This window comes from Amphiprion ocellaris, chromosome 18 (assembly GCF_022539595.1).
Source record: "Amphiprion ocellaris isolate individual 3 ecotype Okinawa chromosome 18, ASM2253959v1, whole genome shotgun sequence".
Lineage (NCBI taxonomy): Eukaryota > Metazoa > Chordata > Actinopteri > Pomacentridae > Amphiprion > Amphiprion ocellaris.
Window position 1 is genome coordinate 19,005,778 of NC_072783.1, and position 15,604 is coordinate 19,021,381.

General features: G+C 39.6%; 1 protein-coding gene across 14 annotated transcripts in view; it reads left to right on the top strand.

Annotated features, from left to right (window-relative positions):
• The window catches only part of cacna1g (calcium channel, voltage-dependent, T type, alpha 1G subunit), a 321,585-nt gene that overhangs the window by 157,894 nt on the left and 148,087 nt on the right, over window positions 1–15,604 (top strand). For all 14 annotated transcript variants that reach the window (XM_055004159.1, XM_055004146.1, XM_055004148.1 and 11 more), the window contains one exon: window positions 185–282. In XM_055004159.1, the coding sequence (XP_054860134.1) occupies window positions 185–282 (98 nt within the window). The remainder of the gene's footprint in view (window positions 1–184; window positions 283–15,604) is intronic.

Sequence of the window (15,604 nt, forward strand, 5' to 3'; positions counted from 1 at the left end):
AGTGGGAAACCATGTAATACATGCAGTACATAATTGGCTACATAATATTGCCTTCACATTTTCTGTGTTTTTATTCCCAGATGATCGAGCAGGTTCTGCTGTATGAGCTGTGGAAGCATTGAAGGCATTTGCTTTGTTATTGCTGTATTTACACGTTTTCTTTCTACCTCGCCATGTGTTCCAGGATGTTGGAGTACTCGCTCAACCTGCAGAACGTCAGTTTTTCAGCGGTGAGGACGGTTCGTGTGCTGAGACCACTGAGGGCCATCAACCGAGTGCCAAGTGAGTGCCAGCCTCATACAGCACATCTCTTTGACCAGGTTCTGGCCTTGTGACGCTCTGACCCCTTATACCACAAAAGTTTGGGCCTCTTTTCAAGACAAAAGCACCTCTTTTGGTCTGAAACTGAAGCCAGGCTGCTCTGGATGAGGACACTGTGTACTGGACAACTTTTAGGCTGGCAAGAGCTTTATGCTGTTATGAGTCATTAGTAGAAAATAGATGTTGGCAGTGCAAATTTGGAGTGGCAAACATAGATAATTGTGTAGTGTGTTAGGTTCACATGGTTGAACTCTGTACAACAGATTCAAATGTATATAAAGCTTCTCCCTTCAGCAAATGCACAGCGATCGAAGGAGAACAGTAGCCTTGATCTGAACCGATGTTCAGCCCAGATTATTAATGTAAAGGGAAGGATTAATAGAGCCATTTATTGATACTCCCAGACTGCTTACAGCTTATTGAAGCTGACCTGATAATATCAAATATGTTTGATATTTAGGGGTTTACACTACTGTTCAAAAGTTTGGGGTCACTTAGAAATGTTCTTATTTTCGAAAGAAAAAGCTTTTTTTTAGCAATGAAAATAACATTAAATTAATGAAATATACAGTCTAGACATTGGTAATGTGGTAAATGATGATTCTAGCTGGAAATTGCTGATTTTTAATGGAATATCTACATTATGGTACAGAGGAACATTTCCAGCAACCATCACTCCTGTGTTCTAATGCTACATTGTGTTAGCTAATGGTGTTGAAAGGCTAATTGATGATTAGAAAACCCTTGTGCAATTCTGTTAGCACTTGAATGAAAGTATGAGTTTTCATGGAAAACATGAAATTGTCTGGGTGACACCAAACTTTTGAACTGTAGTGTACATCTGGATGGTTACCATTATTATTCTACAAACACAACCTATTCTAGTTCTTGATGCTAAGCTGTACATATTTAAACTGATCATTTAAATCTCACCTCTAGTTCTTGATGAAGATAAATAAGTCCATGTTAACTGTATTTTCCCAACCATTTTCTGACTCCTTTACCCCCTAGCTTTTGTTTTCTTTCTCACTACAAATTATTATTAGTGTTACAGCAAGTTCTTGAAACTCAGCCTCCATTGTGTTTACATCTCCTTCCCCATTACATGACGTGAAGTGGAGCACTGCTCCCTCACTACAACCTAAACTCACAGTTGTAGATGTGATCAGGTCTTGATTTGTGAGTCTGAACATTATATAGCTGTATACAATGTGAACTGGTCAGCAGCTCCACATTGACTTGTAACTGGCAAGTGAGAGAATAATGAGGAAAAAATAAAACATTGAAAGTAGATAACAGATAATACTCCATTTGTTTAAGTAACAAGAGAGCAGGACATCTTCAAGCACTAAATGTAGGTACATCTCAGGTCCCACACAGAAAACTTCCACATAAACTATGCCAGAGTTCTGATTGTTTTGCATCTTTGATGTTTCAACATGGCTTTTTCTTCATTAAAAACACATTGCCAAATGGACAATTCCCATTTGCTCAACAGCATTTCAAATCTCTCTGACAGATTTTGAATCAAATGCATGGACAGGAGCCAGCATGAGCTTTTTGAAGTGTCTGTATATATATATTGAAAGTCGAAGACAACTCTCTCCATTCGGCACCCATCTCGGTAACACCCCTGGGCAGTTGTATTGGATCAACAAGACCTGGTTTCTATCAAAATGAATGGAGACAGACATAACTGCAATTTCAAGATAATACAAACAGAAATCTGTGATTGAGACTCTTATTTATTTTGCTGCAGACATTTAAAAGCTAAGATTGACACCAGTTGGCATACACTAGATTAGCATAAAGAGTTTTCAATTTGTGTGGTAACAAAACCAATTAGTGAAATATCCAAAATGTCATATTATTCTTTTAGAAAATCTCATGTGCATCCTAAAATGTCCTTGAGTATGAAAAGTTTAGTTCACCATTAAGTTCCCATTTTAAAATATGCCATGGAAAGAATTTTATAACTCTGCAAATTTTAATCTATGGTGAAAGTTGAGTAAAGCAGATTTTTTTCCCAGCATCTCTCATTTGCAAAACTCATTAGCCATTGGTTTGACAAGTGTAACTTATGGAATTCGACTTAACTATATAAGAGACTCTTTGTCTATTGGAATCCAGTTCTTCCCAAGAGCCTGAGTTCTCTACTTTTGACCTTACTGATGTGACACATGCACATTTCATATTACTGAAAGCAGTGGTCAGTTTTAACCCAAAAGTATGTAAGTAATTAGTTATGAATAAATGATTAACATATGAATAAAGGAGCATCCAGCTGAGCTTGTTTTCAAACTTTCTAAACCATTTTTGTATCTTCACAAATCGACACAACAACAGGTGGCAGCACACAGTGACACATCTGCTTTCTTTCATCTCCACTTTGGTCAGAGACATCATAAACCTCTGTGATGTTTGTAATCAAATGACAGCATTAGTAACTATTCAGATGTGGATCTTTGAACAGCTCAAATCTGTGTCCTTATTTTCAGTGTACATATGCTACAGGTTTTAAGATGCAAAAGACTCCTTTAAAATGTGTTATTTAAATCGTAGTGATCAGGAAGTGATATCTTGCTCCTCATGATTAATCGGGTTTGGTCACAGAAGATATTAGCTGTATAATTTTACCTTATCTCATACTGGACTTCCGCACCCCTGTAATGGCACTCGCTATAATTGGTGATCATGCAGGTGGATTGAATTCCTCCACAGTAGGGGAATGTAGGTCAGAGACGATCCACACTTAGTATGCTGTTTCTCCTGCCTCTCTGTGTTTTGGTTTTCCCCAGCCAGTCAGCTTAGGATCCAGACAGATTTATATGCAATTTTCCAACTCACCGACTTTTATTAAAGGCCTGTAGTTCATAGCTACACAGACACACACATACTATCACACTTCGCTGCGACGCCAGCACACAAATCCCTCAGTTGCTTGCTGCATCTGTCGTCCTCCTCAGTCCCACCATTTGTGCCTCACATAATACGCCAAAATTCCACATTCCTCTCCCCAGTTCCTCCGTCGGTCTCCATTTCAGTTTAATCAGTGCAGATTCCAGCGCACACATTAATGCTTAAATAAATCATGAGCGTATTTATACCAGCCCAGAGGTCCACCCTGTGCATCTTCCTTACCTTGATACCACCACCTGCAATGCTTTCGTTTAAATACTGAACCTAATTATGCCATTAGCTTCTCTCGGGATCATTGCTCTCACACTGAGCAGTGATCCTGAGGATATGTGTGTATGTGTGTGTGTGTGTGTGTGTGTGTGTGTGTGTGTGTGTGTGTGTGTGTGTGTGTGTGTGTGTGTGTGTGTGTGTGTGTGTGTGTGTGTGTGTGTGTGTGTGTGTGTGTGTGTGTGTGTGTGTGTGTGTGTGTGTGTGTGTGTGCGCAGGTGTTTACCCCGTTTAGGTGCTCGAATGGGACATCAACCACTCCTCCAGTGACACTCCCAAACCTCTCCAAGCCTCATCATCTTGTCAATCAAAGCTGTTGCAGGGCTCCAACGCTGCTCATTAGGACACACACACTCACACAGTTCTGCACACTGATTCGCTCATTAGGCATCCAACCATCCCTCATCCTAATCACAGGACTAATAGCGGCGTTAATGTGTGGGTGATTTGGTGTGGTTCTGGCCCTGTGGGGAAAATGTCATCGGCTAGAGTGGTGGTGGTGGTGGTGGTGGTGGTGGTGATGGTGGTGGTGGGGTGTCTCTGTACCGGAGGCATGGCTCATATCTGTCTTCTGCCCTCCCTTTAGAGCCTCAGCACCTTGCAGCATTCATCGTGACCCTGGGTCGAGATGTTTGTTGTGTCGCTTGGGCTATTTTCAGGCACACTTAGCTGAATTTGAATACATGTTTGCTCCACTTCTTTGAGTTCATCTCCTCCATGTTAGACTGGAGTCATGGCGCTGGGTAAGGTGCTTTTTCCCGTTCCTGTTAACTTTTTTCCATTTCCATTAAGCTAGGTGTGTAAGAAACAAAGCAGGAAAAGGGCAAAACTGCAGTTTGCCCTTTTAAAGTTCACCAAGTAGAAAAAGGGGTTTGATCTTCCTAATTGGTGCTGCCACGTTACAAAAGATGTACAGAGGAGGAACTCTAAAAGAGCCACAGATCCGCAGTGTAGCAGCACCTGAGTCATACATTCACAGAAAACCTTGTTCCCCCTTGGAATGGAGAGTAGCATATATTCAACATGATGCAAAGTCCAGCTTGTTAGCAGGTAAATTGGTTCGACTTTTTCACTCATGCGTCACAATCACAGCTGTGCAGATATCAGCTGACAAGTAACATGGAATCATATTTGTGCAGGTTCACTGTGCGGCCAGTAGACCCTGAGTCTTGTTGTTATTCCTGTACCAACACTGTTTACTGCTGCAGCTCCCACCACCGCAGCCTCCTCTCAAAATGCAAAGTTTTGAAATTGTTCTTTGAGAGGTCCTCCAAACAGCAGAGCCTTTTGTTTCTCCAAATTTAACCACGTAGCCAAGTGTTCTAATTGGTCCTTGACATGAGTGTCTGAATGAAGTGTTATATTCTACCCCCTCTATAATATAACCACTGAAAAATGCCCTAATTATTTGCAATGGTGCAACATGTAACATAGCAATAGCAACAAAAAAAAGCACTCAGAGAGCACAGTACTCTGTCAAGGCTGCTCAGTTGTGTCATTTCAGTTGATTTGTAGTAGGATTGTAATCATGTGATCATCAGCAGGCAGCTGACATAGTGTTCACTTGTCATAGCTACAGTGACACCGTGCCGCTATCTCACAATGATACATAAATCTTTAACAAATCCGTGGATCTGGACTATAAGCCGCATCACTGCCAAAATCTTATCACTTGGTCTTTGTGTCATTTCTGACCTTCCCTGAAAATTCCATCCAAATCTGTTAGTCTGTTTTTGAGTAACGTTAAAATAGACAGACAGACAGACAAATGTACGCCAATTGTCACATAACTCCACCGTTCCTTGGCGAAGACATGAAAAGAATCAAACAACATTTACAACATGTTAAGATTAATATCCACAGTAGGCATCTTCCTACAACTAATTCCCAAGCTGGTTAAGCAAAAACTTCAATTCAGTCTCGTAAACCAATCTGAAAATAAGCAAAATTTTGCATAATTCATCAATAAGGTTGAACATCGTTATGCAAAAATTTTGCGAGCCATTTAAAACCATTAATCACATTCTTCAATAACCAAATTGTATTTTTAACACTGCACATCAGCCCACAAAATATGACAACTCACTAAATTAAACTTAACAAATAACTTTCAAAATTTAAAATGCCCTGCTGGTTAACATCCACGTGTCAGTGCTGAGTGTAGTGACACTGCTCTGGTCAAATCATGGTATTCTCACAGCCTACATACAAACTTGTTTTCTAGATCCAATTTACAACCAAACTGTGTTGCTTTTATGAGATATCACCTGTCCCACTGTTCATTTGGCTTGTTTATAACTCTGGACCTTGACCTGATAAGATGCAGAAAGACATGTTATCTTAAAAAAAAAAAAAAAAACACCAAAATTACACCATTATCAGAGTGAGAAACTGCAAAAACAGAACCAATTATCAAATTTTTAGTTTTGCGATGGTCCTTGAACATATCCTGAGTCTAAGCTAAGAATCATGACGTTTTATCCAAAACATTTTATTCTACATGTCATTCAAAAATCTGACAAGCTTGTATAAAAAGCAAAAATTACTTCATTCCTCAGCACAACTAGGAAGTCATTCATAAAATAAATAATGAATGAAATTCAACTTTTATCTGTGCTTTTTTGTTATCTATGGGGTCAAACTTCGGGGAACTACACAGAAGACATTTCTGAGTTTTCTCTACTTTCAGTCATTGTTGTTCTGTTTCCATATATATGCAGGAGTTTATACTGCAGTGAAAAATGAGCCCACAGTGAGGAAAATGTGACAGGAGTTTCTGAGATATTATACACTAAACCAAAGTCTTGCACAGACCAACACTGTCATCTCCACTGCCATGCTGCTAGCATGACTAGAGAATTCCTCTGCTATTCCATATTTTGCTAAAAACAAAGCTCATCTCATCATAATAGTGCTGTTTGACTGCGTGTAATATGGGATTATAGTGGTTTTGTTTTTGCGCATGGATTCACTGGCTTCTCAGTGATTGTTTCCTCATATTTTGTGTTGAGAAGTGTGAAAACTGCAGTGGCACCTATGAATGATTGGATTTTGGTGTTAATTCAGGCAGTTCGTCTGGCTATTCAGCATTAGCACGTGGTCCAATCCTATCCTGACATAATTCTGGGGATTTCCTCAGTGCCTTCTTCACCTTGTGTGACTATACAGCAATCAGCTCCACGTTATAGTCCAGTGTGAGTTGGGGTTTAAGAGCTGCATCTGCATTAACATAAATACCATAAGTGATCCTAAGTGATTAGCAAGCACTCAGGGCTCAGGTGTAGAGCAGCAGAACACTCCACAGGTTGACAGAGAGCCAGTTGGCACATTAACAGCAATTACTATAATGCAATAAGAATCCAAGCTTTGTAATATACCATAGCAATTGTCTAAAGGAAAATGTTTGATAGTGCAGGCCACTAGAAAATACACAAATCAAACAGGTTGTCATCACTCGCAAGTATATAGATTGATGAAGTGTCTCGAAGGGATCTTCAGTTCACTGCAGTGAACAGGGAGCTGTCAATTCTAAGCATCATAAATCCTATAAGAGGAAACAAGGTGTGTAATAATTTCTGCATTTAGAGACCATGAGAAATACGTTATTTATTACACTGGACATCTTGCTGTATTTCAATTACTTGCAAATGTGGTCCACTAAATCAGAAATGGACACAGTCCATATATATTAATGCCAGAGGAAATAACGGCCAAGCCTGATATACAGCTAAAGATATAGACGAGACGTCTGCACACCCCACCTGATAGATAGTGGAGATTACGTGGCTCATATCAGTGTGTATTTACAGGCTTCATTAAGTCAGACAGTCTGATGTGGTACAAATTTTCCAACCCTAGCTTCTTATTGAAGGGTCATTCCAGAATTGGAGGACACTTTACATCCCTTACATCAAATTTCAAGTCATCCATGTACAAAATACTAAAACGTACAGTTGTTGTGTCAATTTACTTCTCTGAGACCAAATGTCAAAAAAAAATTAGGAGAAAAGAATGTTTGAAAATATTTTTTAAAACACCAAATAAGTCTAGCGTTCCCCCTAAAATGCAGTTTTTCTCTTGTTTCCATCCCAATAATAACCAAATTGAATCTCAAACAAAAACAGTTAAAATGAAATTTTAAGCTCTTTTTCATTTTTTTTTTTTTTTTTTTAACTGACGTCTCTTGTAATTGTGGGGAAAAAACATTTTAATCAACATATTTTAAATAATAATTATTATGCATGGTCCCACAACAACCCTGTTACTATAACCTTTTTAGCTGGTAGAAGAAGAAGAAAACAGTGAATCACATCATATGCTGGAATTAACATCATCAAACGCTTTTCCAAAAGAATGGGTAGAGCAAAGCTATGTCCTCTCTTTTATTTTTCTATTCTATATTTTCATAACATCGTCAGCCTTGACTGAATGTCTCACTCTACCTCATGCAATCCTGTTATGCATATTATCAGGAGAAGACAAATTCTTTTTACTTTTTTCTTTACTTTTTTCCATTAGTAAGTTTGTCCATTAGTAAGCATGGATTAACAACCCTGTTAGTGTGATCAGAGTAGGGTTAGCAAACAACAAATGAAACATGTAATAAAAATGGTGCCACTGATGTTTAAGCTGAGCCAATCAAGCCTGTGATAGTTTATTACCTATTATTCATGAATATGTAGAAAATTGTAAAAGAGAAGGTTTATTTTTCAAAAATTTTAAAGCCCAAATGTCCCCCAATTCTGGAATGACCCCTAAATTTCTTGTCAGTATTTGTCTCTGGATCAACACATGTATAAACTCTTATGTCTTACTTTTATTCTGCACTGGAACAGAGGGCTGGAGCTCATCTTTAAACCCCCTCACGCTTGTATTAACGAACACATTGTTCCCGGGACAGTGTCCACGTCCTGAGCTCTGGCAGTGATTGATGTGCCAACAGGGCAGTCCTGCCAGTGGAAGTGACAGACACATTTCGCCGGCTTCATCCACCGGCTGCCAACAAAGACCAAAAATCCCAGACTGTATCATCACCATATCACCACCCACCATCTCCCACCTGATTGGCTACTACCCTCACGTCCTGCAGCAACCCGCAGGGACCTTGTAGCCGGCCTGTCATTGGCTACATCAAGGCTGACATGACAACTTGTGACATGCCGCGGTGTGGGTCTTAATATTCAAAGAGAGCAGTCGCCCGGAATGTTTTCCTTGGTGACAGAGGACGATTTGCCTCTCTGGAAGGAAATAATCAACTATTGGAAACACTGCTAATGGCATGGATTACATAGGTCTCATACATGGAGAGCTGAAGAGAAAGGAAAAGTTCTAACCTAAGCTTTGCTACAAGATAGCTGGTGAAATACCAGTATTTCTTTCTTTGTTTTTAAAGCAAAGGGTTCCTCGACTAAGTATTAAATAACTGCAAATTTTAACATTTAAAATATATTGTCAGCAAATGCTGCTGCTGTAACCTTGATTCAGCTGCTACAATATTCTAATAGAAATGAAGAGCTGCTTTAATAAGTTTCAATCCTCGAGGCACAGAAACCTAGAATACGGACTTCAGAATGCTGAAATGTGCTTTTTCTGCCTTGTGTTTATGGGAGTAAAGGTGCCGCTGTTATACATGGAGAAGGAAAATATCCTTTATTCATCCTCATGCTTGGGTTGCACATTTCCTTCACTATTCAGCAGACAGGATAGAAAAAGAGGACGATGGCTGCTTACCTGCCAAAGAGCCCAGCTTATGCCTGGTGGCTTTACCAGCCAACTGAAACTGTAATTCATTATGCGTTGGCTGGCGAGGTTTAATGCGTTTTCTCCACGCTGCATATCAACAGTTCCTTAATGCCAACAGCAGCAGCTGGAGTTAAAGAGGAGCTCCTCTGGTTTTACAAATAAAGGTCAGTTTAGTGGACCTGGGGAGTGTTTCTCAGCCTGTGATCACAGGTGTAGCTGCAGTGGAGCTTTGTCCTGTGGAGTTGGAAAAAACACCTCCCGCTGATGTGCTGGGAAACTATAAATTTGGAGCAGAAAGGTAGTTTTACAAACAGTGCAGTTACAAAAGTATAGAATTAGAGTAGGTAAGAACAGTTATAAAGTGTTTTCTGGCTACATTATGAGAAAGTCTGGATGCTGGATTTTATTAGATAGTAAGAAATAAAACCAAGACCAAAGCTGCCTCATATTCTGTGTTTTTAGGACATGCATCTTTGAGACTCAATGTGACTGAAGACAAGAGCCAAAGCTGAGATGTTGTGAGATTTATATATTAACCTGATTTCATTTTACCAATGCAACATATTAATAACTACACTTTTAACAGTACTACTAGTTTTAATGGAACTGCAAACAAAGCCACTACTTTATTAGATTTTTTGTAGTATCTTTTAAATGAGAAAAACATTAAATTTCCTCTTTCATTCTCACTCGTAAAAACTTAAATGTCGGACCTGTGTCTTAAACATTATTTTTAATATGCAGTGTTAATACTTTTAGTAAACAAATTAGTTTTGAGTACTTCTTTAACTACAATGAATGACAATAATGGTGATATTAAAATGTATTTATATCATTAATACCACCATTTTGTTAAGAGAAAGGGAAAAAATAAAGCCCCTGCAGCAATAAACCCTCCCTGCTCTGAGTGCTATGAAACTAAATTTCTGTTCAGATGGCACTGTGATCATTTTAGACTGAATTTAGGAATAGATCCACAGCTGAACAATCAGTGGGCCAGCGGTTACTTTTAATCTTTAACCCATGTTCATATAATATACACTGTTGGTCAAAATGTTTGTTATAGCCTGTAAATATGGGGAATTTGTTGTAAAGTTCTATTTTAGTGAAAATAACACAGATATTTGTATTATAACATCAATTACTCAGTAAGTAATGACTTGATGTGTAAATAATTCACTCCAATGGCAAAGCAGACCTGGTGATCTTTAGTGCCAGCTGTGTACCATAGTGCTCTGAGACATCACCTGTTGCCATGGGCCCGGCAGACATTCACAGAGGACTTTAGATATTAATGCCGCAGCACACAGAGTACAAATTGTGGAGGATTTTCTTGGCCAGGAGGAAATTGGTATTTTGCACCAACTGGCATGCTCGCCTGACACCAATCCTATCAAGCATTTGAAGGATGCTCTTGGGCGTGCAGTTGCTGCCCAAAAATCACCGCCAGCTAATCTTGGTGAACTTGGCCGGTTTGCAGGTTACAGGAAGAATGGGCGACTCTCCCTAATACAACGTCACACACATTAGTGGAGAGTATTCCTCGTAGGATGGCAACCATCTTGCAAGCGAGGGGAGGCCATACATGTTGTTAACTGTTAAGATGTGAACTTTTGCAATACATTTCTTATTAAAATGTAATTTTGTAACATTTCGAAGATCTTATTAGCACTTCTGATGCAGTCAAAAAAAAGTGTTATTTGTTGTATAGGTAAAATTTGAAATTGTTGTTCCATATCTCTGATGAATATATTGTAAGTTATTATTATAAAGACATTATTCTGTATGAAAACACAGCTGGTGATGTATTATGCAAGAAAAAGTCTCTTTAATGGAACCGATTTGCAAACAGAGCTAAAATGTTCCACAGTGTATTTAACTTTATGTGTGGACTCTGTTGCTAGCATACATCCATCCATCCATCCATTATCTATACACCACTTAATCCTCATTAGGGTCGTGGGGGGCTGGAGTCCATCCCAGCTGACTTAGGGTGAAGGCAGAAGACACCCTGGACAGGTCACCAGTCAATCACAGAGCTACATATAGAGACAAACAATCACACTCACATTCACCCCTATGGACAATTTAGAGTTACCAATTAACCTCAGCATGTTTTTGGACAGTAGGAGGTAACTGAAGTACGCATGCACAGGGAGAACATGAAAACTCCATGTAGAAAGATCCCAGGCCAGGATGTGGACCAAGGATCTTCGAGCTATGAGGTGCTAACCACCGAGCCACTCTGCAGCCCGCTAGCATACATGACATGCCTAAACCAACAAAAGATGACCTACAAGCCAGGCAATTGACAACTGTATTCCTCTGTTTCTATGTGATTAACTGTTGCTTGATGTATTGATAGACTTGTTGCACTGTCAGCATCGACCCCAGCAAAGTGCAAAAACACTCTAAAACGTTTCGTTTTCTCCACCATTGTCACTCAGAGATGAAACTTTGTGTGCTGCATGGTGCTGCAGTGTTATAGAGGGAGAGCCGGCCCTGCCCATCACATACAGACTACAAGAGAGATCTCTATCACAAAAAGCATCATAGGCGGATTAGAAACTGAGTTGCTGAGATAAACTGTGCAAGATAACAGTAATGTAGCAATAATAAATAAGACATTTGTCTTCCTAATCTTTGAAGTATCAAGAACAGAGCTGATAACGTCAGAGCCTGCCGATCCGAAGGTCTCTAACAGTTTAACTCCGGGGACCATTTCATATTGGGTTTCAGAGCCCATCTTCACATTGGACAATGGGAAACTCCTTAATAAAGTACATTTGAAGAAAAAAACAAACCAGAATCCTATCTGAACCAGAAACTTTCCACAACAACATTAGCAGAGCTCTATCTATGTGTCCCCCAACTTGAATTCAATAACAATTACAAGTGTATAGCAATATTTATAGAGGCTACCAACAAAGAAAGACTCCACTGATGTGAATCATATTTATTAAGCATTGGCTCGTGAAAATACAGAAATGGAATCTAGATGCTGGTGGCAGTGGAGTAAAGCGAGCAGGCAACCAAACAAAACTCCCAGTTGAATCTCCTTGTCAATGCAGTAATATTTAAACAACAAGATATTGGAAGTGGAGGAATTTTGACAGCAGTGATGTAGAAATATAGAACAGGAGGACCTATAAGGATATGAAGGCAGAAAGCAAAAGAAAAGATCTGTCCTAATGAACTTTCACCAAGGCTTCATTCATTGGAATACATTTCTAAATGAAGCAATAATTCATGGGTAATTAATTGCAGAAGCTGAATACATTGCAGCTGGATTGAGGGCAAAGGTGGTGTGCAGAATGAACAACACACCTAACATGATAAAACAATTACATCCCTCTCAGACTTGAGGAAGCGTTTGAGCCACGTTTGAGCAAGGAAGTGTTGATTGATAAACCGGAGGCAGCAGTCGATAGGTGATTATCACATAGAAGCAAACACACACACACTGTTACGCTTCTCTGTCCTAACAAGAACGAGCCTTTAAATAGCCCCTTGCACGCTTCCTGATTGTTTAGCCGCCGCATGTGCCCTTTTCCCCAGAGCCTTATCAAACCATTTCCTCGCTCTCTCATAGACTCACACGCATACACGTGCGTGCTGTTATTTCTGCCCATGCATCAATAATACGTAGTGTTTTCATCCTGCTCTCCACGCTGTGTTAGATTTGGTGTTTGACCTGCGCCTGGTTTATACACGCTGTCTTGTACGTCATCCCAGATAAGCCCTAAAGGCAACAGCAGCACAGCAACATCATCAACCTCACAGCTCCCTGCACACCCATGCCCTTCTCCTCCTATGGCATACTGTTTGCCAAGGCCGCAGTACTGTAATTAAAGAGCTCACAAGAACATCCTAGCTTCTATTCTTCACTAAGCTGGAAAGAGGAGGCACGGGGTTTTACAGCAAGGCCTAAGTCACCCCTTGACTTCTGCTGTTTCACTGTGATTTATAGACAAGAGGGAGAGCCTGGAGGGTCGAGGGACTGGTTTGATCCAGGGGCTCCTTGTTTAGCGACGGGTGCCGAGGAAACAACACGCTGATAAGGTTAGAAAGAGTTCAGAAGAGGAAGTTATCTGTCAGAAGATGAAAGCAAAGGATGTCACATGAGTAATCCTTCGCTCTTCGCTGTCAATCTGTTCGCTGCTAAAAACAAAAGCTGTTGTTAGTTGAATCTCGCTATGACAAGAACGCAGCCAACAGCTGTTGGCACGCAGGTGATATTTTGTTGCTTAAAGAAGGGAAAACATTTTGTTTTGCTTCAGTTTTCGGTTCAAATTCATTTTCAAGATTTTAAGCTGCCACAGTTTTCCAGGCCTTGAAATGTAGATCTTTGAGCAGTTGGAGTTTTCCCACATAAGCAGAAGACAGGCAGCTGGGATTTGTCAGAGATTTGGGTCCAGCCTTTGTGGAGTACTGCTTTTCTTGTTATTTTAGCATTGACGCTAAATATCTATCATTACATCTAACATACTACATAATTCCATGTGTGTTGATTCATAGTTTTGATACCTTCAGTGAGAACCTACAGTGTAAATAGTCATGAAAATATAGAAAAACATTAAATGAGAAGGTGTGTCCAAACTTTTGACTGGTAGTGTATAATACAGCTAATTTACACAGAGAACCACCTCACAGTACAAAATATGGTCCAAAAGATCATTCAAAAGCTCCAGTGTACTCATGCAGAGTTGCTTTTTTGTGGACAAAAGCAGCAACCAAACAAGATAATAACAACAAACAACGCAAAAAGCAAGGTGGTGTAACATCACCAGAGTAGGAAAAGTGCAAGAAAGCTTCCCAGCATGCACTGGTACGGCAAATTTTATGTGTTTTTCTGCACTGTTATGGGTCAAGATCTCCTTAACAGGCAATAGCAATAAAAAATATCCTGTGCGTAGTTTTGACACTTTCTCATCCAAAAAAGCAGCATTTAAGCGTAGAAGTCGCCTTGACCCAGACATAATCTGTGAACCGGTCAAAAGCTATAATAGCAAACAAGTTATTTCCAGTGATGGAAGCTGCAAATTACTTTCAGCTGGACACTTTATTTCTTCTGATGCACTGTGTGTCTGTCTGTAACAGTGTCTATCTGTAAGAAAAGGAAAAAACAACCCATAAAAAAACAAGTAGTTTAACTTGATGCATCCCATAAGCTGACCAGCGATACACATCAAGACTATAGAGCACATTTGACACAAAGTGCTTTTCAGAAAGATGAAATTATTAGACTGTTAAGATTATTATTACAATCAAACACAATCAGAAAAAAATAAAAGGGACATACTTCAAATAAATGAAAGAAAAGCGAGACAATCTGGATAAAATCACATAGACAGCAGTATTTTACAGAGTAAAAACAGACACAGCTGCTCCGTCGTGTCTTCATGATGACTATTAAATGGAAAATACAAGAGATGGGTCATCAGAGATATCAGAGGAGGATAAAACCAGATGGAAATGCAGCTTCAATGTGAAATTCATTGCTCTCCTAATTACAATGTAAATGTGCATCGTCAGGAAACAGAGTTGGCAGTCTTTTGCTGACATGGTTGAAAGTCAAGTCTTGGATTGTGTGTCTTTACTTTGGAAATTGGTTTAATCACACCTTTGTTCCATTGAGGGTCTGTCTGGTCAGAACAGATGTAGTTCTGAATGTCTCCACAGACATGCAGTCAAGGCTGCTTAGTTATTGTATCATTTCCCACAGCTGAAATCTTGGAAAAAAAACTGTGGCAGAAATCACGGCATTATAGATCCGACTATTCGGATCTCAAAATTAATATTCGGATACTACCACTACGACCAAATATTCAGACATTCAGGTCCAGCCTTAATAGAAGGTGGCCATTTAATATAGATGTACCCAGAAACAAAATGACCTTGCGTTAAGGACATACATGTGTTATACATATGTATATTATGTACAGATACCGAATCGTGGGACCTAAATATGTAGCGGGTGGCAGGAATTGATGGGAATCAATTGTTCCTTATTTTATATCCGATGATTAAGTCCCAATAAGTCCGCAATGGTGGATATGTAGTAGGATCACAATCATGTGATCGTCAGCAGGCAGCTGATATAGTGTTCACTTGTTGCCATAGTTACCATGCCGCTATCTCGCAATGATACAGAAACCTTTAAAATCCATGGATCCAGACTATAAGCCGCATCACTGGCAAATTCTAATCAGTTGGTCCTTGTGTCATTTCTGACATTCCCTGAAAATTTCATTCAAATCCGATACTCGATTTTTGAGTAATGTTTCACACAGATGGAATAATGGACGGACACCAATCGTCACATAACTCTGCCGTGTTCTTTGGTGGAGTAATA